This window comes from Cucumis melo, chromosome 1 (genome assembly GCF_025177605.1).
Source record: "Cucumis melo cultivar AY chromosome 1, USDA_Cmelo_AY_1.0, whole genome shotgun sequence".
NCBI classification, from domain to species: Eukaryota; Viridiplantae; Streptophyta; class Magnoliopsida; order Cucurbitales; family Cucurbitaceae; genus Cucumis; species Cucumis melo.
In genome coordinates, this window is record NC_066857.1 from 444,921 (window position 1) to 469,413 (window position 24,493).

The following is a 24,493-nucleotide window of genomic DNA, read 5'->3' on the forward strand; positions in this document are numbered from 1 at the left end:
TATTAAAGAAAGAAAAACATTTTCCAAAGTTTGTAATGATTAAGGAGGTTTGTTACTTAGTAACGCTCCTCCCCTTAACTTAAAAAGAATCTCACACCCAAAACAAACATTACTTTTCACCAACATTTTTGTTTTGGTACAACACGCTTTCTTTTTCTTTTTCTTTTTCTTTTTCCTTTCCTTTCTTTTTAAAAATGTGTTTCAAAATTAAATATATTTTTATTTTTTTAAAAAAATATTACATCGTTACATTTTCTTAAACATAATAGTTTGATCCGTTCGTTAAATTTTACTTTTCAAAGTTCTTTCTTTTTTAAAACAATAGTAAAAGGTAAATGGGAGAAAGTAAAAATTGTTTAAAAATAGATGTCGATACAATAGAATAATGAATCTCACCTGAAAAATTAAAAGAAGTTCACGTAGCTAAATTTGAAAGAAGTGCTAAAAATCAAACCTGACTCATCTAATATATTCATCCAAAAACAATCATTAGACTTTATATGGTCTATTATGATGAAACCACTTATGGATTTAGTATAGCCTCAGGGGGCTCGAGCCCTTCCTCTTCTTTTTCGTCTTTATACAATATATATAAAGAAAACTATTTAATTTTCAATACTTATAGTTAGCTTAGTGGTTAACCCTAATATCATATCATCCTGTCAATATATTTTCTAGATCCGTCACGAGATGAAACCCTAATGTCATATCATCTAATCATACCATAATTTAATGTCTTTTTTTACAATATAAAAGGTGGAGAAATCAAACATCTAACTTCAAGATTAATAATACAAATATTATATTAGTTGGGTGACAAATTAGTTCATATCTATATTATTATTTATTATGAATGATAATTTAACATGTCTCTAATAATATTATTTTAATTACAATGGTTAATAAGCCCTAAAATCAAAACGCAAAGTATATTAAAACGTAACTTACAATTTGACCCAATATTTTGACGAATGTTTATTATTCCCGATACTTTTGGCATTATTATCCTAGTATATATATTTGTGTTCGTAATAATTTAGTTGCTATAATAATGCAATGTACAAGAGTTAAATTTCTTAGTATAATTTAGAACGGTAAATCTTACCATTACCAATATCTCATTGTCGTATAAATTAAGTTGTTGAACAAGAACTTCAATAAAAACCTAGAACAATATTTTTAAAAATAATGTAAACAAATGAATGATGGACGAAAAAATACATACAATTAAAGGATATTAATATAATTATATGATTTGATTGTAACAAAACTTTTAATGCTTAGGATAAGCTCAACCGTTACATGCAACAAATGGAAGTCGTCGTTCTCAAAATTTATTAATTGTTTTCTCTCCTTTTATTGAGAAATGTGAGATATTGATTATTAACAGCGTTTTAATTAAGAAATGTACAAAGATGGATGATTTAAGGAATAATTATTTGAAATAAAACCAAAGAAAATAGTGATTAAATGGACTCATAATAGAATGATGAATACAATAATTATAGGATTTGGTTGTTTTTAATAATTGGGGTGCAAATGAATCCAAATTTAATCTACATGTATTCTTTTTCCTTTTTAACTTTTGTGAGTAATAATAATTAACCTTCTTTAAATATATCCAAACAAACATCACTTTTATTTTCATAAAAAAACAAAACGGAAAAATATCGACCGAAAAACAAGACATCAAAGTTGAAAGAATATGATTGAATCAAATTGTGAGGGTCACCTATTACAATTTTCCGAAGCAAAAATCACTTAATTGCCTCACTAGCCAAAGAACCAAATTTACTCGTAATTTGTATATGTGGCCTCTAAACTCAAAACCTAAGAATGAAAGAAGAGATATGTAACAATTTCTTTAATAAAATTTTCCAAATATGGAAGGAGTGAAAAGGAATATGGTATATAAAATTTTGGATTATACGAAGAAAAGAAAAAGCCTATAGTTGAGTTTTTGTTTTGGTTTTCTGTTTTTTTTTTTTTTTTTTTTTTTTAGTTCTATAATTATAAACATTTTAATTTGAGGAAGAACTTATAAACTTCAATTAATTAAATAAATCGCACATTTAATTAAAAAAAATTTGTTTTATTACCAAAATTAGGAAATGTAAAAACATCTTTCCACATCTTTATTTTCTTGAATTCAAATTTCTATCTCTTTTAATTGCACTTTACTAATTTCTTTTAAGGCATTTAAAAAATATATATTTGATTACATGATTAGGTTTTAGGTTATTATGTATTGTCATATCAAATTATTGTTTATGTTTTATTTAATAATTTGATGTAATTTTAGTATTATTATTATTATTATTATTATTACATTTTTAATATATAGGTAACTAAATTGATGATTAATATTACATTTACACCTAATTATACTTCGTTAAATTAATATTTATATGTAGTTGGGTTCTTAATTTGGTTTTAGATGGTATTAAATAAAATTAAAACTCATTAATTAAAAATGGATGATGATAAAAGAAAAATATAAAAGAATTAGAAGAATATATATGATGAAGTAGAAAAAGAGAAAGAAACAAAGTTGGGGCCAGAATTCAAGTATTAAGAGACATCCGTTTTCGTTTTTAAGCGCCGTAACGCCATTCTCTTATGATTGTTTTTTGTGCTCTTTCTTTCTATTTTTCCACCACCTCATTTCTTCATAAAATCAACTTAAAACCCCTCCACTACTCTTCTTTGTTTCCTCTCTTCACCTATCTCCGCCATGTCCCCCCACCACCACCCTTCTTGGACCCTCCTTAACTACTCTGGCAGCGACGTCGACGATGACGACAACAACGACGAAAACAACAACAACAACAACACTAACACTGGCTACCTCCCCCCTCCTCCCGCCCCGATGCAAGTGGGGAAGAAGAGAGAGCTGGAAACTCATGAGGGAAAATCGGCTGGTGCTACTGAGTCGTCCGATCATGACATTCATATTTGGACGGAGAGAGAACGACGGAAGAAAATGAGAAATATGTTCTCTAATCTTCATGCATTGCTTCCTCATCTTCCTCCCAAGGTAAATTTAACTTCACATTTATCTCAATTTTGAAAGCTCTATTAGGAGGTTTGATTTTCTTTGTTGTTCATAAAAAGACATTGTTTTTCAAATGTTGTAAGGAACCATAAAGAGTTGGAACACAGTGGCATTGTCCTATATGTATGTGTGTCTTTGGATTTTATAGTCATATGGGATTCTTTATTAAATGTGTGCATCATAACTTTTTTTTGGAGGGTATATACATATATCATGCCTTTTAATAATAATGGAGAGAGGGAGGATTTTAATTCATTAATGACATGTTTTTAATGTAAGAAGAGAAAAAGGGACATGTTTTTTTTAATCTTATTTTTTAAGAAAAGTGAAACTGTCTTTTTTTTGTTTAGAGAGGAGCATATTTAGGAATTAGTTGTCATGAGTTCACTTAAAACAATTTAGGGTTTTCTTTTCTGAATTACAAAACTAAGAACATGAATGATAAGAAAATATTGCAGGCAGACAAATCAAGTATAGTAGACGAAGCAGTAAACTACATAAAAACCCTTCAAGAAACCTTCGAGAGACTCCACAAACAAAAGGTCGAAAAGCTCAACAACAATAGTAATCCATCTATGAGCTGCTCAAAGATTGTTCATAATCCCGCCTTGCCCACAACCCGTGAGGCATTCTTGGCCGACCAAGCCTCCTCCAACGACGACATGTCGTCATCCGCCACCCTAGTTTCTCATCTTTCCACCACGGTCACCCCCGAAAATGTTATTAGTATTCTCCCCCCGCCGCCGCCGCCATCGCCACCCTCCGCCTTCCAAACTTGGACTTCCTCCAACCTCGTCTTGAGCGTCTGCGGTCGCCACGCTCATTTTTGTGTCTGCTCCGCTAAGAAACCTGGCCTCTTTGCTGCCCTTTGTTATGTTCTTGACAAACATCGAATCGACGTTGTTTCTGCTCATGTCTCCTCCGATTTGCATCAGTCCTTCTTTATGATTCAAGCTCATGTAAGTATCATATTCATATCTCTTCTTTATATTTTCTCTTTCTTTTTCTTCCTAACCATTCTCTTTCTGTTTCTTCTATCCACGACGTGTTTATAAGTTTTGTTTTGGAAACTATGATATATAAATTTCATGAGTTTTGAAATGAGTTTGTTTGGACGAGCAGGTGAGCAGAGGTTACAATGAACTTGGGGCAGCGACGGTAGCGGAGGATACATTCAAGGAAGCTGCAGGAGAGATTATATTTTGGCTGTCTTCTTGATGGGATTATCCAAAATAAATCCAAATCTCTTCTCCACCATGAAAGGATGTTGCCATGAAGTTTGAGAGAGCTTTGAGATGATATATCCACATAATAATGGGTCGTTAATGATCCCTTTTCTATATATATCTTGAAAATCTCTCACCCTTTTGCCATGAAAGAACAAAATATAGATTAGAGATAGAGAGCTGTTCATGTTGTCATATGGTTCTATATGCAAATACAATCCACTCTATACATAAACCCTACCTATCCTCTCTCCCTAATTTATTTTTTGTCAAATTTTGGGCATAGAAAATAATAGAAGCTTCAATGTTATTAACTAGAAAAATTTCTCCATAATCCATTCTATCGAGGGTTCTTTCTTTTAGACTTGTATGGAAAGAAAATAAAGATGAAATGTTAACAAAAAAATTTGATCTCTCTTTTTAAGAAATAAAAGTTCGTTGCAAAGTCAATTAGTGTTATTAGTACACTGATTACATAATCAGTGTTTGATATCGGCTTAAACTCGATTATTTTGATCTTAGAATTTTGAGTTTATTTTGAAATATGAACAAATGAAATGTTGTATTTATAAATATAGAACAATAGAATTGTCTATTAGTGCATAGACATTTATAAGTATTATTTGTTTTTTACAAAATTTATTGGAGAAACTGTAAACCACTTCCCAATTCTTCGTTTCCCTCATGACTCGCAGATTCTTCTGCACTTCTCTTTCCCTTTCCCGCTCTTTAACTCGCCACACAAAATTTCACAATCCCTTTCCTTTTCCTAATTTACTCAAACCCATTCAATCATTTCCTCTAACCCCACCGTTTTTCTCCTCCGTTTCTCAAATCGGCGATGCCCTTTCCCCCACCATTCTACCGCCCGACAAAGCTGACCGATCGGAATTGCTTCGCTCCCTTGAATATTTGCTCGGTTCTTCGTTTCACTCCGACCCTTTGGTCCCCAACCCAAGCCCTTTAGTTATGGTGATCAGTGGCCCACCTGGGGTCGGAAAAGATGCTGTGATTAAGCGATTGAGAGAAGTCCGAGAAGGGCTCCATTTCGCTGTCAGAGCGACGACTCGTCTAATGCGACCTGGTGAAGTCGATGGAAAAGGGGTATGATATTGTGTTGAGATTTGAAATTCCAAGAGCTGAAATATTGAGGAAGATTCTTTGAAATTCTGCTGCTTTTGTGTTTCTGATGGCGGAGAGTGAGGTTAAATTAGGGGAGAGGTTGATTGATAGGAAGACGGGGACTGAAGAATCGTTGTTGGTGAGACTTCCATGGGTAGTGAAGCATGTTAAGCATTTTGATTACGTGGTTGTGAATGCAGATGGGAAGTTGGAGAGTGCAGTTAAGCTTGTGGAATCCATAATTGATGCTGAGAAGGCAAAAGTCTGGCGGAGAAAGACTGTTGTTAAGATTCTGCTTGTGAGACATCATTTTGCAAGTAACTTTTGTTTTATAGTTCTATTGCGAGATGGGTTTCTTTCTTAGGAAAGTTTTACTGTTAGTGATTGAAAAGGAACAACAGAATCATACAATACCTACTCTGTTTGAAACTCCAGCTTTCTCTATGCAAGTATTTTATTTGTTTGATAGCAGTATTTGTTTAGTTTTTGTTTTGGATTCTGTTTCAAATGCCTGGTAATGGTATCACTGGAGAAGTTTTCATTATTCATGTATCCAAGTTGTTACTTCTAACAGGTTACATCTCAACATTTAGCTTAATAGTTTGAGTTTTATTGTATAAAAAAACCAACTTTTGATTTCTTGGAGATCTCATCAGCCATAATGGTCGGCTTTTTTATACTCCATTTGGTGATGTTCTTCATAATGTCTAATGGTTTCTCATGATTGTCATATCACGCTCCGATGGAGAACGTTATGTTATTAGATGAGATGAGAGATAGAGAACCAAAAACCTAAATCACTTTTTGTATTTCGAATTTCATGAAACTGAACCAACGGACATATATTGCTCAAATCAGTTGACTAGCCAGATCATTCAGTTTTTCTGGTTTCAGCTAGCTCTTAGCTTTAATAATGCTATGTTCTGTTTATCACTGGACTAGAAAACTTGGAGTGCTAATCACATTTTTTTTTTTTTTCATTTTTTGAAACAGAAACAAACATTTTTATTGATGAAATGAAATGACGCTAATGCTCAAAATACAATGACACAAAAGATTCAAAATATAGAAACATGGAAATTTGGGATCGGGAGGTGCAGGAATACATCTCAATTAAGGTTGACACAGCTGCTCATGAGAGTGAGGATTGAAAAGATGGGTGAATTTTGGTGTTATATAGAAGGATTAGTGGAGATTATGTTGAACTGGGAAAGACCCACAAGAAGAAGAAATCAGACTTTAACAATATGGCTAGCCTTCACGGTCTTTCTTCCAGGGCTTGACAAAATTAATTATACAACCAGGGAGGGTCTCTATTATCTTCTTTATTTTCAACTATTGTTAGACGAGAATATTGCAGCACGTCCGATGAGATATCACTCTAATTGTGTCGAATGGAAGTTTTCCTATTTTGAAATATCACCATTGAGTACATGTTAGATTCTTTTGAGCTATGCTTACAACACAGAAGGGAAAAAAAAGTATTAATTGTTTCAAAATCAGCCTATCACGGATTATACTAATTTTTCAAGCAGCGATTGATGTACATATGTTGCAGTCCCAACAATGCAATTAAAAGAATAAAAGAAAGATGAGAAAATAAGTAAAGGATTGTTCGTGGAATTGGCTAGATTCAACTAGCAATATGCATCAGGCCCCCAAAGGCCAATTCTGTTCTCAACATTTACAACAATGGCGCATGATCTGTTATTAGCTGACCAAAGGGAACCTCCTATTTCGCAGCCATTGCTGGGTTTCCGCACTTGCCTCGTTGCACCCTAAACTTATATTAGTTCATCAACATTGTTATACAGATTATACATCCACAAAGACCAAGTTAATCGCATAGTGGATGCACTCGGAAGATGAAGCCTCAGATTCAGACAAATATGACTTCCATCTTTGCACAAGGGTGTGTTTCTATGTGAGTTCTGAAATCGTCATTGCCTTTGAATCTGAAGGTATATAAAGCCTGCCTTTGAGTCAATCCAACAGGATATATTCTGTATAGTTTTAGTTCATCTCCTCCTCTTACGCTTTCAGGCCTTTCTTCCTTCCAAATCGGTACGTGTTTCAAAGAATTGAACTTGTTTAGCACAGTTGATTCTAAAGCCTCCAACGTCAAATTTCCTGACCTGTCATCGTCGAAGCCGAATGATTTGGTTTCCCCTAAGAAAGACCTTTGAAGGGATACTACGTTTGGCATTGAAAGGTTACTTACCTCAAAAATATGGATTGCATTTCAAACCTCCCCCTCTCCCTTATGTATAAATGATACATGGTTTCAGAGCCTCGAGAACACTTGCACGGTCGTTTCTTGAACCTGGGACTGTTTTCTTCTTTCTCGTGGATGACGGTTGCCATATGGATGCAAAGGCGGCAGGATGAGTGCACTGCTGCCATATCGACAAGGGCCTTGAAAGACTCGGATGGACCATCATACTTCCATCTAAAAGATAAGACAATCAAATCTTCATCGGAGTTCATATCATAATGAAAAGGAAGAATTTGATCTCAAAAATGTCACTGCTCCGAGTACCTTAGAGATTGATTGTATATTTTGGGATTTTCAGCAAGGTATTTCATGGACTTGGCAATCGACTCAACATCAGAAAACTCCTTGATATGCAAAAATGAATCAGGAGAAGGAGCAAACTCCTTGATGTTTGGAGCACCAACCACCACCGGAATGGTTCCTACAAATAATTGCATTGATGTTCTTAACGAAAACTCTACAAAACAGTCAATGTAACATGAAAACTATGAGGGTTCTTTAACTTTCCAAGATATCCAACTTTGCAACCCAATCCATTACTGGAATTCTTCAAAGTTATCTTCTAGAAGTATTATGTTATGGTAGAAATATGTACTGAAGTGAAGAGTCTAAAGAAACAGATGGTAACTAGCTTTAGAGGTGCAGAGCAAGCCAAAACAAAAACCGGCAAAACGGACAACTACAAGTTAGTATGGACAGTTTGAACAAAACTTATCTTTCGTTTCAACGTGTCTTACAGATGTTGGTAACAGCATGAATCAGAGAAATAGGTATGAACCTCATACCTGCAACAAGAGATTGAAAAAACTTTTCCGTGACATAATCTTCTTCATTGGAATTCTCAAATGCCAAGCTGAACTTGTAGCGCTTCAACGTTTCCACTTTGTCAACTGCAAATACGAATTAAATAACAGTCGTTTGGAAAGATTGTGTCAGTATTATCGTTCTAATTTAACCCCAACATAAGAGAAGGAAGATCTGAAGCATACAACATTTTGAACTAGAATCTGAACCATAAAATTGATGACAAAAAGAACATCTCTGGAAGATGGAAAGTCTAAAGCTTCTAGTCACTGAGGCCCAAAAATGCCAAATCGTACTACCTTCCAAATTTTCTTATCCTCAACTACACTGGGTCGTGTATTCTTCCCAATATCAGTAAAAGATCACTAAGCTCTTCAATTTCCAAATCACCGATCAGAGTAAGCACCTTCCTGTCACCTTATCTTTTAACTGACAATACTTTTGAGCATGATCGATGTCCCGTTCAAACAAAAGCAAATACCCTTGTAGGAGACGTTATCTAAGCATTTGATGTGTATCCCAGTACAATTAGGCATTAGCAAGACATTCCAAAACGTCAACTGCCAAACGCAACTAGACAATCAAGTAATGGTGTTGATTTTGAGAAGCTTGAAAAGACAAAATACATCATCTGAGGAACTCTTCAAAGTTCAAAAACATCATTTGAGAGTCAAGACGTAAAGAAACATTTCTCTTTTGAGTGAAATCCACGGAATTGAACCTCCAATCATTACTAACCAAGTGGGGAAAAATAAACAATAAACAAATAAATAAAAGGTGCAAAGACCTTTACGCCTTCTAAATTCTACAAAAGGGGAACAGAAAAGTGAAATTGGATGAAAATGCCAACAAATGAGAGAGAGGGCTCGAGAACTTGAGCCCCACACTCCTTGCAGTGATAAAAAGTTTGAAAGGAACCAAGAAGCAACGATAATCCACAAAAGTTGAAGGCTTGAAGCTAACATTTAGGAACTCCAAAAAGGAAGAGAAACAGTCCATAAGGGCAAATATAAACCTGGCAAGAATGTAGAGATGGAGAAATATTATGACCATTGACCATTTTTTTGATCCCAACTTCTTTCCAATTCTCTGTCAAGGGGAAAGAGCGCTAAAAATGAAGCAATACTTGATGAGACAACCCCTTCGGACTTAATTAACCACGGGGCCAGAAGGATACCGTTTTCTTAAGGAAACCTAGGGAATATTCTTTCATTAAATAGTCTGAAATCATGATTTTTTTCAATTAATGCTAGGAAGGAAAAAAAGTTCAAGAATTCTTGAATACATCAAGACAACTGATATTCGTGACTTGAACGAATTTGCATCAGTTTTCCCTAGATAACAATCTTAAGGATTTATTAGGGATTATTGTAGTTTTCAAAATAATTGCAAGTAATTGTTCTAGAAAATTCAATTGTAAATTAAGTTAAGATGTTAAGAACAATGAGAATGAGTGTTAATTAAGGAAGCGATTCTAACAAATGTATTAATAATCAATCTTACCAAACACTTAAAAAGAAGTTAACTAATCGCTTTTAATGCTCTCAAAAGCAATCTCAAACACAGCCCAAGTGGAAGAACTATGTTAGTTCCTATCTGTTACCAACCTAAGAACTAACTTTTGACGGCAATATTCAATCAAAATATGTTGCCAATGATATTATAAACAAGAATAAAAAAAGTAAACTGAGCAAACAAAATCAGTCCATAAATCAAAGTGTACGTTTCATTATAGTTGTAAAAGTTCTAGTGTACCTCTTCCATCGCGGTTCCGGTGGCAGCTACCATATGAATCAATTTTGACATTCAACTTCTCAAGCGCATCAAGAGCTTGCAAACGGAAGTTGCGAGCACCACAATTTGAAATGAAGGCAGCTGCAAGGGCAGGCTCGGTCTTTGGCTGCACTGGTGCCATTATATCGTATTCTGCCCATGAAAAATATCCAACAGGGACATCTGATGATAGACTAGTGGTCATAACCACGGTATAACCCTTCCTACAGAAGTTGAAGTTCATTTAATATAGAATTATAAAAGAAGTCTATATCTAAAAGCAAGCTATAGAAGGCAAAGTGAGATGTACAAGCACAAAAGCAATGCAACATTAGCAGAACATTACAGGGAAGAACACTTCAGAAATAAGTACAGCCCATAATAGCTCTCAATTTGTAAGAGTTCAATCTTAGACTATCTAAAAGATGATAATGAACAAGCATGGGGAAGAACCTAAGACAATCCACATATATGAACCCCTTTAGATTCTGCAGTCCAAGGAAAATAACCACACAAGTTGGCTGGAGTGAGTTAGTTATAAGCTAAAATTGAATCTAAAAGAAGAAAAGATAAAAAAGCGTGAGGGAAGATCAGAAGGGTCAAGGAGGAGATTGAAATTTGGATAAGACTTGGGAGAGTGCCAGAATTTCGAATTCCCTACAACCTTAGAAAATATTCATCCCTGATAACTGCATTTTTGTAATCACTCATTTATAGGATACAATACCAATTCTTGGTTACTGCTATCAGTTTCAAATGGAAAAAGAACATTTACAATGTTATAGCAATGATCTTCACTAGTTCACTGTCAAAACCAAATCAATAGAGTTATCTTTGTCATTGAGGTGCAGTTTCATAGATTTAAAATAGTATTTGCAAGAATTACTATAGTCAGGAATAATACAAAGGAAAGGAGTTCTCTGAACTGTAAGAATCCATCATACTAGTTAGGCTTACCCACCGTCTTGCCAAATCAATATTGTTCTCAGGATAGTAATGTGATGATTCCATGGATCGAAGTACACTAGCAACACTACCTTGATTAGGTGATCCGAATATAGCATCAGGCTGCTGTCCAGGATTAAATCCAAATTGGCATCCCACATCACAAGTTCTCCACTCCTACGATGCATTCCAAAAGAGTAAAGGTTTCGAAGAGTAGTTTGTAGAAAGTTGAAAATGAAAGAAAATCAGAATCCAGTTTGATACCGGAAAAGGAAAAAACAACTTTCTTATTCAGTAATTTCCACCATGTATGCATATAGCAGCCAGTTTGTAAAAACCAAGGGATTAACAACTATAACAACATCCCCTATAAATTTATAATCCATCTATATGATCTTTTGACAGCTCGCCCAAAAAAGAAAAGAAAAATGAAGAGGTAAACAAAACTCAAGAACTTATGGCAATCAATGGCCAGAAAACTCAATTGTGTAACTGAAGGATGTTATTAGAGCTGTGACCCATCACATAATAAACACATCAAAATACTCACAACAAAATCGAGCAGCTCCAGGAAGAAATCTTACAAATTCATACATAGGCGAACAATTAGACAGTGAGATAAGTAAAAAGACGTGTATAAGGATTAGCTAAGCAACTCTTGAATGACGTTTACACTTGAATTGCAAATACATGATAGGATTAAGTGACTAACAACATACTTCTTCAAGCCAAAACACCACTAAAATCAAAACTCCAAGCGACAAAGATACACACAAGAATAGATAGAAAGAACCTTCTCGGAGCCAGAAACCAAAACAGGTTCCCTTTTGAAGTCCCTAGAATACTCCACGGCATCCTCCTTCTCCAGCCACTGCTCACAGCTAATTCCATCAATCCCTCCATCATTAATAGAAATTCCAGTGCCCGTTTTACTACCACCTCCATTCCCTTCTCGCAAAATCGGAGATCCATAGAACAAGTCGACCCAAGAATCCACCATAGCCGCATTTTTCGCCATATCTAGCCGACTCAGAGAAGCGATTTCTGCTATAACCACAATGGCCACAAACAGAGGTAAAAAACGGGTCCATTTCCTCTTGCTCGCTGCTGAAACCCCATTAAACCCCATCGAATCATCCTGGGTCGTTCCTGTTCTCCAGATTTTTCGCTTTGAAAAGATACCCATCTGGCAAATCGAGGAGTTAACGTGATTTGGGGGAAAACCCGAAAGAAGGGGAAATGGGTTGTTGAAAAATGCTGGGAAATTGACTCGTTTTCAACATTTAAGCTTTGTTGAAGGCATGGCCATGGTGATAGTCAATTGGGTCAGAGCAAAAGGAGAGGGAATGATGAGGATAAAGAACTAATCTTTGAAAATATGGCAATGATTTTAGATTTTGATTAAGAGCAAAATGTTTGATTAATTTAATGGTTTATAAATGGCATAAACAACCTTGCTATTAACTTACTAATATACATGCATTTATTTAGGATTAAATACATTGTAATTTAAAGAAAATTAAGTTTTGTTAAATTTATATTTTTTTTAAATGTTATTTTATATGTTAATACTTTGAATCTAATTGTTATATTTGTCATTGTCTCATTTTATAACAATATAAGTTTTTTTTGTCTAATTTTAATGGTCGTACAAGTTTGAGCGTCTTGAAATTGTTCCATCTCTTAACTACAAAAATATGCTTCAATCACTTAAATTGCACCTAAATTAAGAAATAAGTTTGGTTAACCCACCAGTATGCCCAGTTTCTTGTTTCCTAAGTGATGCTTCCCTTGGCATATTTTGGATCTAGGGTGCTATTTTTAGCCTAACTCACTGTGATTTTTTAGTTTCTATTCTTATTTAGGTTAATTATTCTATTCAATCCAAAATCACCCGTAATAAACAAGAGAACACATTTATTTGAATATATTTTCCTAAAAATGTTTTAACAATCTTTCCTTTACATCATATTAAAAAAAAATGGGACAGTTAGAAGAATAGTCATATTAAAGTAGTTTAGAAAGCTACAAACATATATTTTCCATTTTAAAATGACCCATCAGTAAAGAAAATTAACAAAAAAAATTACCTGAATATTGATTGGATCAAAAAATTACATGGTGATATATTTAAAAGATATCCTATTCAACTAATTTAATCCAAAAGTCCCACCTTAACCAATAAGTTTTGGCTCTTTCCTGACTTTACCCTTGGCAGACCGAATTGAAGATAAGTGAAACCCTCGGCCAAACCCGGTCGATTTGCTTGTATTGATCCTATCTAGCTTTTTGAAATCTTATCTCATTTAGATCCATTATATAGATAATATATTAATTCCATATCGATAGATGATCCTCATTCGAAAAAGTTAGTTCTCTATTCAAAATTGACATGCACCACCTATGTTTTATTCTTATAGTTTTGCAAGTGATCTCGTCTCTCAGATTACAAATCAGCAATGACATGTGAAGGTCGTATGAATTTCGTTGACCATACATCAACGATACTTTAAGAAAAAGTGCTAGTCTTTATGTTAAATTATAAGTTTAGTTACTAGGATATAGTTTGATGACCAATTAGACTTCATTTAATATTTGGTATACCTCGTGTCAATTCTTAATCTTTTTTCTTTATGGGATTAAAGTGTTCCCTGTTTTGTAAAACCATCGATTCAGTTTGGGTCATCTAAGAAAACCAAATCAACAATCATCTCTGCTTCTAAGCATGGTCAACTGAGATTTCATAATCAACCACATGCATTATAGCTTTAAGCCAATTTGACAAGGAATGTTCAACAATCACCTTTACACACACGAGCAAATGACAAACAATAACGCACCTCAACGACATTATCAAAGCATACTAGACCCTCAACTGCACTTGCAATCACACTTAACCAGCATGAAGTTCAAAATTCCAGCAAAAAACTCCGTACTGTCAGCCGTGCATGAACTTTTATCAAATACAAAAGTTTGAGGAGTAACACATGGTTCTCCCAAAAAAAAAAAGAAAAAAAAAAGGAAGAGGGAGCCTCAAACTAACTAAAAATGGAACTCCAATCAAACATTGCACTAAAAAAGTACTCTTCCAACTGCTTAACAAAATTGTTTAGTATTACCAAGAGTTTTACTTCATGGAATAAATCAACATTTAATAAGCACTTAACCCTGTAAGTATATTGTCATCAACCATCTGAGATACACTTCATAACAAGAGAAACGCTGTATTATTATTTCATTATGTAATTATGTCCTCAAAATTGCTTGAGCCCAAATGTTGTTACCTAGAAGCAGAATGAGAAAAATAGATCTAGATGAAGCTAAGTTGAAGTAGAAATTACAACTGCAACCAGCAAAAGTAACAAATATCAAATCACTGAGCAAGAGTACTACAACAAGATAACAATACAATGAAAAAACTTTACCCCATAAAGAAAATCAATAAGTTTGCTCAACTCTCTTTCAGTGTCACAAAAGAATGACACGTTCTGATTTATGTAATGATTTACACTTGAGGTTTCTAACAAAACTTAATAATGAGAGTATTTCAAACAAATTTAAAAAGGTTGTGTATCTATCTCACTATCAGGGTGTGCAGCTTCTCTATAGCATGTATATTCTTTCCCTACATCTAGTTGTAGAATTTCCATCCTTTTAAACTCTAAGAAAAAGGGAAACAGGAGAAAAGAAAGGGTTAACATGTATTTCACTCAATATTTTGAACTAGGTAAAAGTTTAGTTTGTACCATATACAAACATATTTTTTCCTTACTGCCGCAGATCTTCTGGTAAAATTATTGTTGTCACTTTCCTTACTTTCTTTACAATGCTCTTCTGAAAAGAAAACAAAACCGTATCGCATTTGGTTAACGAGCTTGAACAGCCAGGTATTTTCACATGTTGGAATGAATTGTTGTCAGCTCCCTCTCACACAGGAACACAAATCTGAATTTGGAGGCACAAAGTTTTGAGGATGCTCCGAAGACAATATGCCATCTGGCTTTTGATCTTTTTTAGGATAATCTTTTAAATGGTACAACCTAAGAGGTCAATAGCAGCATATTCAGTCTCGGATCATTTATACGATGAAAGTATAAGATATCCAAAGAAAAGTCTAAGGCAGTCCCATGATTAACCTGGGCATTGTCCAAAAAACCAGAAGAAGCTTTCTTTAATCTTTTTGCAATAGGCATGCCACCAGACAACTCTCCTGGTTGATTATCCACAAAGTTTTGATCCGAAACTTCTGCATAGAAGACAAAATGAAGAGATAAAAGACACCAAATTAGTTTGCAACAGGAAATCACATTAAACATTGCAATGAAGTGCGGTAGCATGCACCTAAGATGGGAAAGGAAGAACTTTCCCATTGGCATCTCGTCCTTTAATTAGACAAGCATTATTCGCTTTAAAGCATCTATTTGTTATTGCTTGCAGAATTATGAATAATCTCGTTTATTTGACCCATAACAATAAAATTATTCTTCAGCAGGTTTTCTACTCTTCAGGAACATTTATACATATTCAAAGGGGAAATAGAGATCTTCACGAGAATCTCACTAATTGAGACATGTTGGAGTATCACCACGACCACAACTGCTCTTTTCTCTTGGTTCAACTCCAATATTGAAGTAGCTCTGTCAGTCGGGATCATTTTCATGCACTAAAGAAGAATGCCTCATGGCTCCTCTAAGTTGACCAAAATCTTATTGAATTTCCGTTTTGATTCATTCCTAAACAGCTACTGTCCTAGAATTAGTAAAATCAGCCTAGCTTCATCTAGTAGTTCATCAATATCCATAATGCAGTCCATCCCAGACATGTCTACTCAGTTTTAATAGTTTCTTCCACTGATATAATGCACAAAAATGCTCATTTAACTTTAAAGAAAGGATTTGTACTTTTCCACTTATAGATACTGATCGAAGATCTTCAAATGAATAAGATATGCAATCAGTTAATCCATGAATTCTTAGTAGAGAAATAACATGAGAATTATGACGTTAAATCTTGTAACCCTGGTGTGCATCTGTAAACACTAAAAACATGCTATGGGAACAAAGCTATAACAACACTGAAAACCGTTGGAACTATCTATTGAAAGCAATTAACAACAACCCGAGACTTACGTCGAGAACCGGGAGAAAAACCACGATACTTTAGTTTTTATTATTTTTCTTATGAACAAAAACAATAGGTACAAAGGGAGTATAAATAGAGTACAATAGGAATAAGAAAGGAAAAGATTTAGGAAATATTTAGGAAATAAAATCTTATATTTTATTTTTTCCAAAAGTATATTTTATTCTTTCCAAAAGTACTAATTCTAACACTCCCCCTCAAGTTGGGAGGTAAATATCAATGAGTCCCAACTTGCTAACGCAAAGGTCGAAGTGTGGTCGGAGAAGCCCCTTGGTAAGAACATCAGCAATCTGTTGGCTTGAAGGAATGTACGGAATGCATATGCTTCCACTGTCAAGTCTTTCTTTGATGAAATGCCGATCAATCTCAACATGTTTAGTTCTATCATGTTGCACTGGGTTGTTAGCAATACTAATAGCGGCTTTATTATCACAAAAAAGCTTCAATGGTGTCTCACATTCCTGATGAAGATCTGACAAGACTTTCTGGAGCCAAATTTCCTCACATATTCCCAGACTCATAGCTCTGTATTCAGCCTCAGCACTGCTCCTGGCCACAACACTTTGCTTCTTACTCCTCCAAGTTACAAGATTGCCCCAAACAAAGGTACAATAACCGGATGTAGACTTTCTATCAATAACAGATCCTGCCCAATCTGAGTCAGTATATGCCTCAATGGTCTTTCTATTTGTTTTTCTAAACATCAACCCTTTACCAGGTGTATTTTTCAAGTATCTCAGGATTCTGTTAACAGCTTCCATATGTTTCTCATAGGGAGCCTGCATAAACTGGCTGACAACACTCACAGCAAAGGAAATATCCGGACGAGTATGGGATAAGTAAATTAATTTACCTACAAGGCGCTGATATTGTTCTTTATCAACTGGAACTTGATCATCAGAGTTTCCTAGTTTACAGTTGAATTCAATAGGAGTATCAGCAGGACGACATCCCAACATACCTGTCTCGGTTAGCAAATCAAGGGTGTATTTTCTCTGAGACACGGAAATACCTTCTTTTGATCTAGCCACCTCCATTCCAAGGAAATATTTCAGATTTCCCAAGTCTTTGATTTCAAATTCATCACCCATTCTTTGCTTTAGTTGACTGATTTCTGTTTGATCATCTCCAGTCAAAACAATGTCATCCACATAAACAATTAGAATAGCTATCTTTCCTGTTTTGGAAGCCTTTGTAAATAAAGTATGGTCAGAGTGCCCTTGACTGTACCCTTGGGACTTGACAAAGGTAGTGAATCTGTCAAACCATGCTCTCGGAGACTGTTTCAGACCATATAGAGATTTTTGGAGTTTACACACCTCCTGACCAAATTGGGCTTCAAATCCTGGTGGGGGGCTCATGTAGACTTCCTCCACAAGGTCTCCATTCAAAAAAGCATTCTTAACATCCAGCTGGTATAGAGGCCAATCTTTGTTCACAGCAACAGATAGCAAGACTCTAACAGTATTCAATTTAGCAACTGGAGAAAAAGTTTCCGAATAGTCAATACCATAGGTTTGAGTGAACCCCTTTGCAACTAACCTTGCCTTGTGTCTATCAAGCGTACCATCTGCTTTGTATTTGAGAGAGAATACCCATTTGCATCCTACAGTTTTATGTCCCTTGGGTAGAGCACAGATCTCCCAAGTTCTATTCTTTTCGAGAGCCTTCATCTCTTCCATAACAGCATTCTTCCATTCAGGACACTCTAGAGCAGTGTAGATATTTTTCGGTATTATGGTAGAGTCAAGGTTTGCTGTAAACGCTTTAAACTGTGGAGAGAGATTATCATAGGAAACATAGTTGCAAATGGGATGTTTAGTGCATGATCTGGTACCTTTTCTCAATGCAATTGGAATGTCAAGAGAGGGATCATACTCATCAAGTTTTCTTGTATGACCCTGTTCAGCTTCATCGTTACTGGTTTCTATTCTAACCTCAGTCTCATCATCACGGTTCTTTTCTTCCATATTTTCAAGAACAGCAACATCAGACTTGTCATTCTCACTCATTGTATTATTAGTACAAGGTTTTGTAGGGTTTTCCATACCTTGGTCTCGAGGAGGTTCGAAATTTTGGACTGGAGCCGGCGGTTGACTAGTAAGGGACCCAACTTCCTTTCTGAGATTCCTCCTGTAATATGTTTTCCAGGGAACTTGGTTTGTGGGTAAGATTATGGGATGAGGATCAATGTCAGACACGGTAATAAGAGTAGGTTCAACAAATTCAAAGGTGTTGTTAGACTCTTCACTCACATTCTCCCCCTGAAGATGGCTAACAGGAAAGTAGGGTCGGTTTTCACAGAAAGTAACGTCCATAGTGACAAAATATTTCCTAGACGGCGGGTGAAAACATTTATAACCGTGTTGGTGAAGGGGATACCCAACAAACACACAGGCCTGAGCCCGAGGGGTAAATTTGGTCTGATTAGGGCCGAAATTATGGACATAGGCGGTGCACCCAAACACACGAAGAGGAACCTCAGAAACAAGACGAGTAGAGGGGTAAGACTCCTTAAGACAATCTAAGGGAGTCTGAAGGTGGAGGATACGAGAAGGCATTCTATTGATTAAGTGAGCAGCTGTAAGAATAGCATCTCCCCACAGGTATGATGGAAGGGAAGTGGAAAGCATAAGTGAGCGGGCTACTTCCACAAGGTGTCGGTTTTTTCGTTCGGCCACTCCATTTTGTTGAGGAGTGTAGGCACATGAGGTTTGGTGAACAATCCCCTTGGAGGCTAGAAATTCACTAAGGTTATGGTTTTGGAATTCCCGACCATTATCACTTCGAAGAATTGCAATTTTTGTATGAAATTGTGTTTTGATAGTATGATAGAAGTTTTGAAAAATGGATGGAACCTCGGATTTATCTGAGATAAGGTAGACCCAGGTGAGACGGGTATGATCATCAATGAAAGTTACAAACCACCGCTTTCCCGAGGAGGTGGTGACCTTGGAAGGACCCCAAACGTCACTATGGATGAGGTTAAACGGTTGTGTAGGTTTATATGGTTGTGAGGGAAAAGAGACTCGATGTTGTTTTGCCCGGATACACACATCACAAGATAGAGAAGAGACATCAACTTTAGAAAAAAGGTGGGGAAATAAATGTTGCATATATGTAAAGTTTGGGTGGCCCAGTCGAAAATGCCACAACATACAGTCTTGTTCAGAAGTGCTAAAGTAGGATGACAGTAAACTAACCCTAGACAAACTACTACATGAGGTATCATCATCAAGGATGTAAAGTCCCCTGCTATGCCGGGCAGTGCCAATCGTCCTCCCCGAGCTCATGTCCTGAAAATAAACCGATTCAGGTAAGAAGATAGCTTTACAATGCAACTCACGAGTGATCTTGCTTATAGATAACAAATTGTAAGACAGTTTAGGGACATGCAAAACATTCTGGAGAGCAAAACCGTCAAAGGGAACTATTTGTCCTTTGCCAGCGATCGGAGCTAGAGAGCCATCGGCTATTCGGATTTTTTCATTACCGGCACACGGGGCATATGAGATAAAGTGTTCTGAAGAACCTGTCAAGTGATCTGTAGCCCCCGAGTCTAAGATCCAGGGATTCTTCCCATCAACGCTAATAAGCCCAAGGGACTGAGGCATACCTGACTGAGCAATGGCACCCAGAGTCGGAGTCTTGGTCTGGCTCACAGTAGGATCAGTTGATTGAGAAGTGCTAGCAGGTGTAGTCTCACTAATGTAGGCACGTCCTGAGTTCTGTTTCTCGTTGGAGGACCGTTTCTTACCTCCTGGGGGACGACCGTGGAGTTTCCAACACTGATCCTTGGTGTGCCATTGTTTCTTGCAGTGCTCACACACAGGAATTGACTTCCCATTATTCTTGTCACTGTCATGATTTGAGGACCGAGCGCTAAAGGCTGCGGAGTCAATGGTAGGGGTAGTCAATACACCCATGGCATTAGTGCGATCCTCTTCCAGGCGGACTTCAAAACAAACTTCCATTAGCGAGGGAAGAGGTCTTTGTCCGAGTATACGACCACAAACATTATCAAATTTGGGATTAAGTCCTGCAAGGAAGTCATAAACACGGTCAGCCTCTTCAAGTTTAGCATATTGTGTACTGTCATTTGGTGTGTCCCAAACTGTCTCTCTGCACAAATCCATCTCTTGCCAGAGGAGAGAGAGCTTGTTAAAATAGGTAGTTACGTCCAGGGTCCCTTGTTTGCAATTATGGACCTGTTTTCGCAGTGTATATAACCGAGAGGCATTCTGTCGTTTCGAGTAAAGGGTCTGAGTTGTATCCCACAAATCTTTTGCTGTGGCTGCATATAGTAAAGGCTTGCCGATCTGTGGTTCCATACTATTAATCAGCATGGACCGAATAAGTGAGTCCTCTCCTTTCCAGAGTCGTTCCAAGGCGTCTCCTGGTGGAGGACGTACAGTCTCTCCAGTTAAGAATCCGAACTGGTATCGACCTTCGAGGAACATCTTTATTGATTGGGACCAAGAAAAATAATTTTGACCATTTAATTTTTCGCCTGAAAAATTCCCTGTAGATGAACCCAAAGAGCCAGTTATATAATTTGACTGTGAATTAGGGAACGAAGTTACCGGGTTCTTGGAATACATCGGCAACTCGGTTGGTTTGGAATGCGTTGAAGATTCGCCCGCTTCAATGTCCGATCTGTTTTGGGGTTGATCAATTCCGTTACCAGAAAACAGCGGTTGCTGTAAAGGGTCAACGTACAGCTGCTGCTTACTGTACTGATTTGACAAATTTACGGTTGAGGGATGCTGTCCGGAGCTCGTAGACGGCGCATGAGGATGCGAATGGCCGGAAGGGTTTGACGGCTGGACATCCGACGGCGCGTAGAAGGGAACGGGATGGGCGGTGACGTGAAACGGCGGCGGCGCGTGGGCCCACGCGCCGGACACGAGCGGCGCGTACGGCTGCGGAACCACTCCCGTTGGGTAGATCGGCGGTTTCTGTAGGTTCTGGAGCAGTTTCTCCATGGCGGCGGCGACGGCGGCGTCCACGGCGGCGGCGATTCCGGCGGCGGCGGCGGCGGCGGCGGTGACGGGTTCAGTTTCGATCTGGGTTTCTCCTAGGTTATTTTCTAGGGTTTCGTTATTGCTTTGCTCTGATACCATATTGAAAGCAATTAACAACAACCCGAGACTTACGTCGAGAACCGGGAGAAAAACCACGATACTTTAGTTTTTATTATTTTTCTTATGAACAAAAACAATAGGTACAAAGGGAGTATAAATAGAGTACAATAGGAATAAGAAAGGAAAAGATTTAGGAAATATTTAGGAAATAAAATCTTATATTTTATTTTTTCCAAAAGTATATTTTATTCTTTCCAAAAGTACTAATTCTAACACTATCCAATTAATATATCAAAGCATGTAGAATTTCCATTGCTAAGAAGATAACACAATATCCTAAGCTTGACTTACAGATTTTACAACTCACAAGCTCAAGTCATACATTTGGTGAACACAAAATTTAAGCAAACACGTGATAATATTGGAAAGAAGATTTGCAGAACAGCAACTGATGCAGTACAGTGGCATGCCAGGTGGGAACATCACAAAGTGATGGTCAAATTGATACACCAACACAAAATTAAATCAGAAAAGTGAGTGCATCTAAATGGTGCTAGAGGGAAATACTACAGCCAAAATAATTATTGCAAAAGCTAACACCTTCACCATTACAAAATTTGATTGGAAGACGGCTATTCACAGTTAAGTGTACATGCATAATGAGTATTGAGAATATAGATTACAAATTTTAGTATATTAGAAGGTCTTCAACAAAAAGTGAGAGTCTGGAAAACTTTCTCCAGTAAGGGGTTTGGTAAACATGAACGATGTGTTCAGGTGTGTCTATAAGAGGAGATTGAGGGGTAGATTATGTACCACCCAGACAAAAGAAAAGAGTACATAAAGAACCCAATTAAAAGAGATATAAATGAAACTTTCAAGAACATATGGCACTGATCAAATTACCTGTAATGATTGTATAAGAATTAAAACAGCATGGACGGGTCTGCTGTGAATTTCTGGCAGATCCACAGGAGTTCGTCATGTGTCTTATGTGTCTCCTATCACTACAACTTCCACATTCTTCAAGGAGATCAGGAGTTTCCAAACTACACTGTTTTCCTGCAGAAGGAAAATGATTTATCCATAGATCCTCTAAAATAGCAGGAGAATCAGCAGTCTTATCCAATAAAGGATCATTCCTCCCAATGTTAGCCTTCTGCCAAGAGGCATCTTGAAGGACCATCAACTAAAAAAAAAAACATATAACAAGAGGGAATCATTAAGAAGGTAGAGGAATGAGATAGGGAACTCACTCCCACTCTTTTTGTGGATGTGTTGCCTCACCTCTGAAGAAGATGTATCAAGCATGATCGGCTTTCGACGCATCTTCTGTTTTGAGGATAAAGCATGCATACGCCTATGTTGATGCAAACCTTGGACAAAAGATGCTTCTAAAGAATCAAGATATGATCTATGTTTCTCGTCTGTCCAATGTGTTTGCTCCTGTTCACAAGTATTCAATTGAGAAACCATTTCCATTAACGAAAATTTTGAAAGACGTGACTTTGATCCATAATTTAATGAAACCATTCCACAATAATTTGGCCAGATTTTGAAAACATTGATAAAAAGTAGAGGTGAAAAAAGTGCATAGGCTTAGTTTTCAAAAACTAAAAACCAAAAACCAAATAGATCACAAACACGACCTAATTAATTCAAAACTACTCCCTGAATTAACTTGAATACACATAAACACTAAACACTGATACAAACAGAAAAGATAAACGATAAATCAAACATTGCAAAAAGAATTTCTTCTCCACAATCATTGAATCACAAAGGTGAAAAAGGGGATTAATAAACAGAAAAAAGGTAAAGACACGGAACTGATTCAAAACTGCAGTTATAAGCAAGTACATAAACACCTCCCCCGTCTTGCAAATTTAAAATAACTCCAAATGGAAGATACCCAAAAACCAGCTTACCATTAAATTTCTAAAGGCACTACAAAAGCAACAGAATCATTGATAATCAGACATATAAGTTTCGAGAGAACAAAGAAAAGGTCGCAGGATCTCCTAGTCCTCTCCTAACGCTACATTCAAAGGGGGGGAAAAGGTAAAATCCACAAACAACTCGTTCATACCGAGGGAAAAAAAACAAAAACAAAAACAAAAACCAAGCCTGCGAAAAAAGAGAGAATCACAATTTACCGCATCCAGTTGCAAACAATGATGAGAATCCAAAAAACGCTTGGACCCATCAACAGTAATGGAAGAAGAGTGAGATTCAGAGTTGAAGCCAGTGGAGTCAGTAGTAGAAGAGGCCGGCGGCATGGGTGATTGTCGATCTGCAAGCGGCGACGAGACAAACGACGGCGTATGAGAGTCACCCATTTCGGAGGGATCAAAAACAAGGAGAAATGATACGGGAAGAGCCAAAAATGGAGGATGAAATCAAAGAAAAAATAGAAAAATTGGGAGAAAATTTAGGTCCGAAACCCTCTGGCGATTGAAGCTCGTGGAGAAACGAAGAGAGAGAGAGAGAGAAGCGGTGAAAGAAATTTGTTTGTGGTTTTTTTTTTGGGGGGCGAAAACCAAATAAAAAGGCTCCACATGGGCGTTACGCTTTTACACGTGTAAAAAGCGTCAGCTAAATTCCACGTCATCGTCCATATAAATATCTTCCGCCAATGTCAGCCAGATATTTTTATCTACAAAAACCTCAGCGTTTCACACAAAACGACCAACTGCCCCCTTTCTCCACGCCCCTTTCCGATATCTTTTCGCGCGTGATGTATATCCCCCCCTCCCATTTTCTTCTCCCTTACCTTTTTTTCTTTGTTTACTTCAAATATTAGTTTCCTATCTCTACTTTCCATTTTATTTTTATTATTCCTTTGGCAACTCAATTACACTCAAATCTTTCATTTTCATTTCGAGTTTGTAACAATAAATTGATCATTATAATATTAGATTGTAACAATCTGCATTTGAAGTGCATATTATCTAGTTTTATAATGTAAAAATAACAAAAATAAAATTCAAAATAATGTTTATTATAAATAATTAGAAAGTAGAAAATAATATTTACCCAAATACCTTTAGTTTATAAAAATATGACA

At 36.5% G+C, this 24,493-nt stretch overlaps 3 protein-coding genes and 1 pseudogene across 5 annotated transcripts; 2 read left to right on the plus strand and 2 right to left on the minus strand.

Moving 5' to 3' along the window:
- Positions 1–2,635: 2,635 nt before the first annotated feature.
- On the plus strand, positions 2,636–4,543 carry LOC103495238 (transcription factor bHLH95-like). Its single transcript, XM_051083236.1, has 3 exons — positions 2,636–3,037; positions 3,514–4,014; positions 4,178–4,543. The coding sequence occupies exons 1-3, from the start codon at positions 2,735–2,737 to the stop codon at positions 4,271–4,273; spliced, it is 900 nt and encodes a 299-aa protein (XP_050939193.1). The 5' UTR covers positions 2,636–2,734; the 3' UTR covers positions 4,274–4,543.
- A 363-nt stretch (positions 4,544–4,906) lies between these two features.
- Positions 4,907–6,820, plus strand: LOC103495669 (guanylate kinase 3, chloroplastic-like; annotated as a pseudogene).
- Positions 6,821–7,003: 183 nt separating this feature from the next.
- LOC103495239 (glycoprotein 3-alpha-L-fucosyltransferase A-like) lies at positions 7,004–12,590 on the minus strand. Of its 2 annotated transcripts, none has more exons than XM_008456728.3 (7): positions 11,994–12,590; positions 11,217–11,377; positions 10,238–10,479; positions 8,464–8,568; positions 7,943–8,099; positions 7,625–7,852; positions 7,004–7,538 (listed from the first exon to the last, which is right to left on the minus strand). In XM_008456728.3, exons 1-7 carry the CDS (start codon positions 12,384–12,386, stop codon positions 7,283–7,285), a joined length of 1,542 nt encoding a protein of 513 aa, XP_008454950.2. In that variant the 5' UTR covers positions 12,387–12,590; the 3' UTR covers positions 7,004–7,282. The 2 variants fall into 2 exon arrangements, with proteins under 2 accessions (XP_008454950.2, XP_008454951.1); XM_008456729.3 differs by having other exon boundaries at positions 11,213–11,377.
- A 2,044-nt stretch (positions 12,591–14,634) lies between these two features.
- On the minus strand, positions 14,635–23,950 carry LOC103495241 (cold-regulated protein 27). 2 transcript variants are annotated; one of them, XM_008456730.3, is made up of 5 exons: positions 23,583–23,950; positions 22,714–22,872; positions 22,333–22,615; positions 15,337–15,446; positions 14,635–15,240 (listed from the first exon to the last, which is right to left on the minus strand). In XM_008456730.3, the coding sequence occupies exons 1-5, from the start codon at positions 23,763–23,765 to the stop codon at positions 15,214–15,216; spliced, it is 762 nt and encodes a 253-aa protein (XP_008454952.2). In that variant the 5' UTR covers positions 23,766–23,950; the 3' UTR covers positions 14,635–15,213. The 2 variants fall into 2 exon arrangements, with proteins under 2 accessions (XP_008454952.2, XP_008454953.2); XM_008456731.3 differs by having other exon boundaries at positions 22,333–22,488; positions 22,683–22,872.
- Between the last annotated feature and the right edge of the window lie 543 nt (positions 23,951–24,493).

Excerpts from the sequence above, each read along its gene's own strand:
- LOC103495238 (XM_051083236.1), top strand. The coding sequence starts at position 2,735 with ATGTCCCCCCACCACCACCCTTCTTGGACCCTCCTTAACTACTCTGGC. Across the intron at positions 3,038-3,513 it reads TTCCTCATCTTCCTCCCAAG|GCAGACAAATCAAGTATAGT; the intron begins GTAAATTTAACT and ends AAAATATTGCAG. Across the intron at positions 4,015-4,177 it reads TCTTTATGATTCAAGCTCAT|GTGAGCAGAGGTTACAATGA; the intron begins GTAAGTATCATA and ends TTGGACGAGCAG.
- LOC103495239 (XM_008456728.3), bottom strand. The coding sequence starts at position 12,386 with ATGGGTATCTTTTCAAAGCGAAAAATCTGGAGAACAGGAACGACCCAG. Across the intron at positions 8,569-10,237 it reads CCGGAACCGCGATGGAAGAG|TTGACAAAGTGGAAACGTTG; the intron begins GTACACTAGAAC and ends TCGTATTTGCAG. Across the intron at positions 7,539-7,624 it reads ATGCAATCCATATTTTTGAG|GTCAGGAAATTTGACGTTGG; the intron begins GTAAGTAACCTT and ends CGACGATGACAG.
- LOC103495241 (XM_008456730.3), bottom strand. The coding sequence starts at position 23,765 with ATGGGTGACTCTCATACGCCGTCGTTTGTCTCGTCGCCGCTTGCAGAT. Across the intron at positions 22,873-23,582 it reads ATTGTTTGCAACTGGATGCG|GAGCAAACACATTGGACAGA; the intron begins GTAAATTGTGAT and ends ACTTGTGAACAG. Across the intron at positions 15,241-15,336 it reads GTTTTTTGGACAATGCCCAG|GTTGTACCATTTAAAAGATT; the intron begins GTTAATCATGGG and ends TTGACCTCTTAG.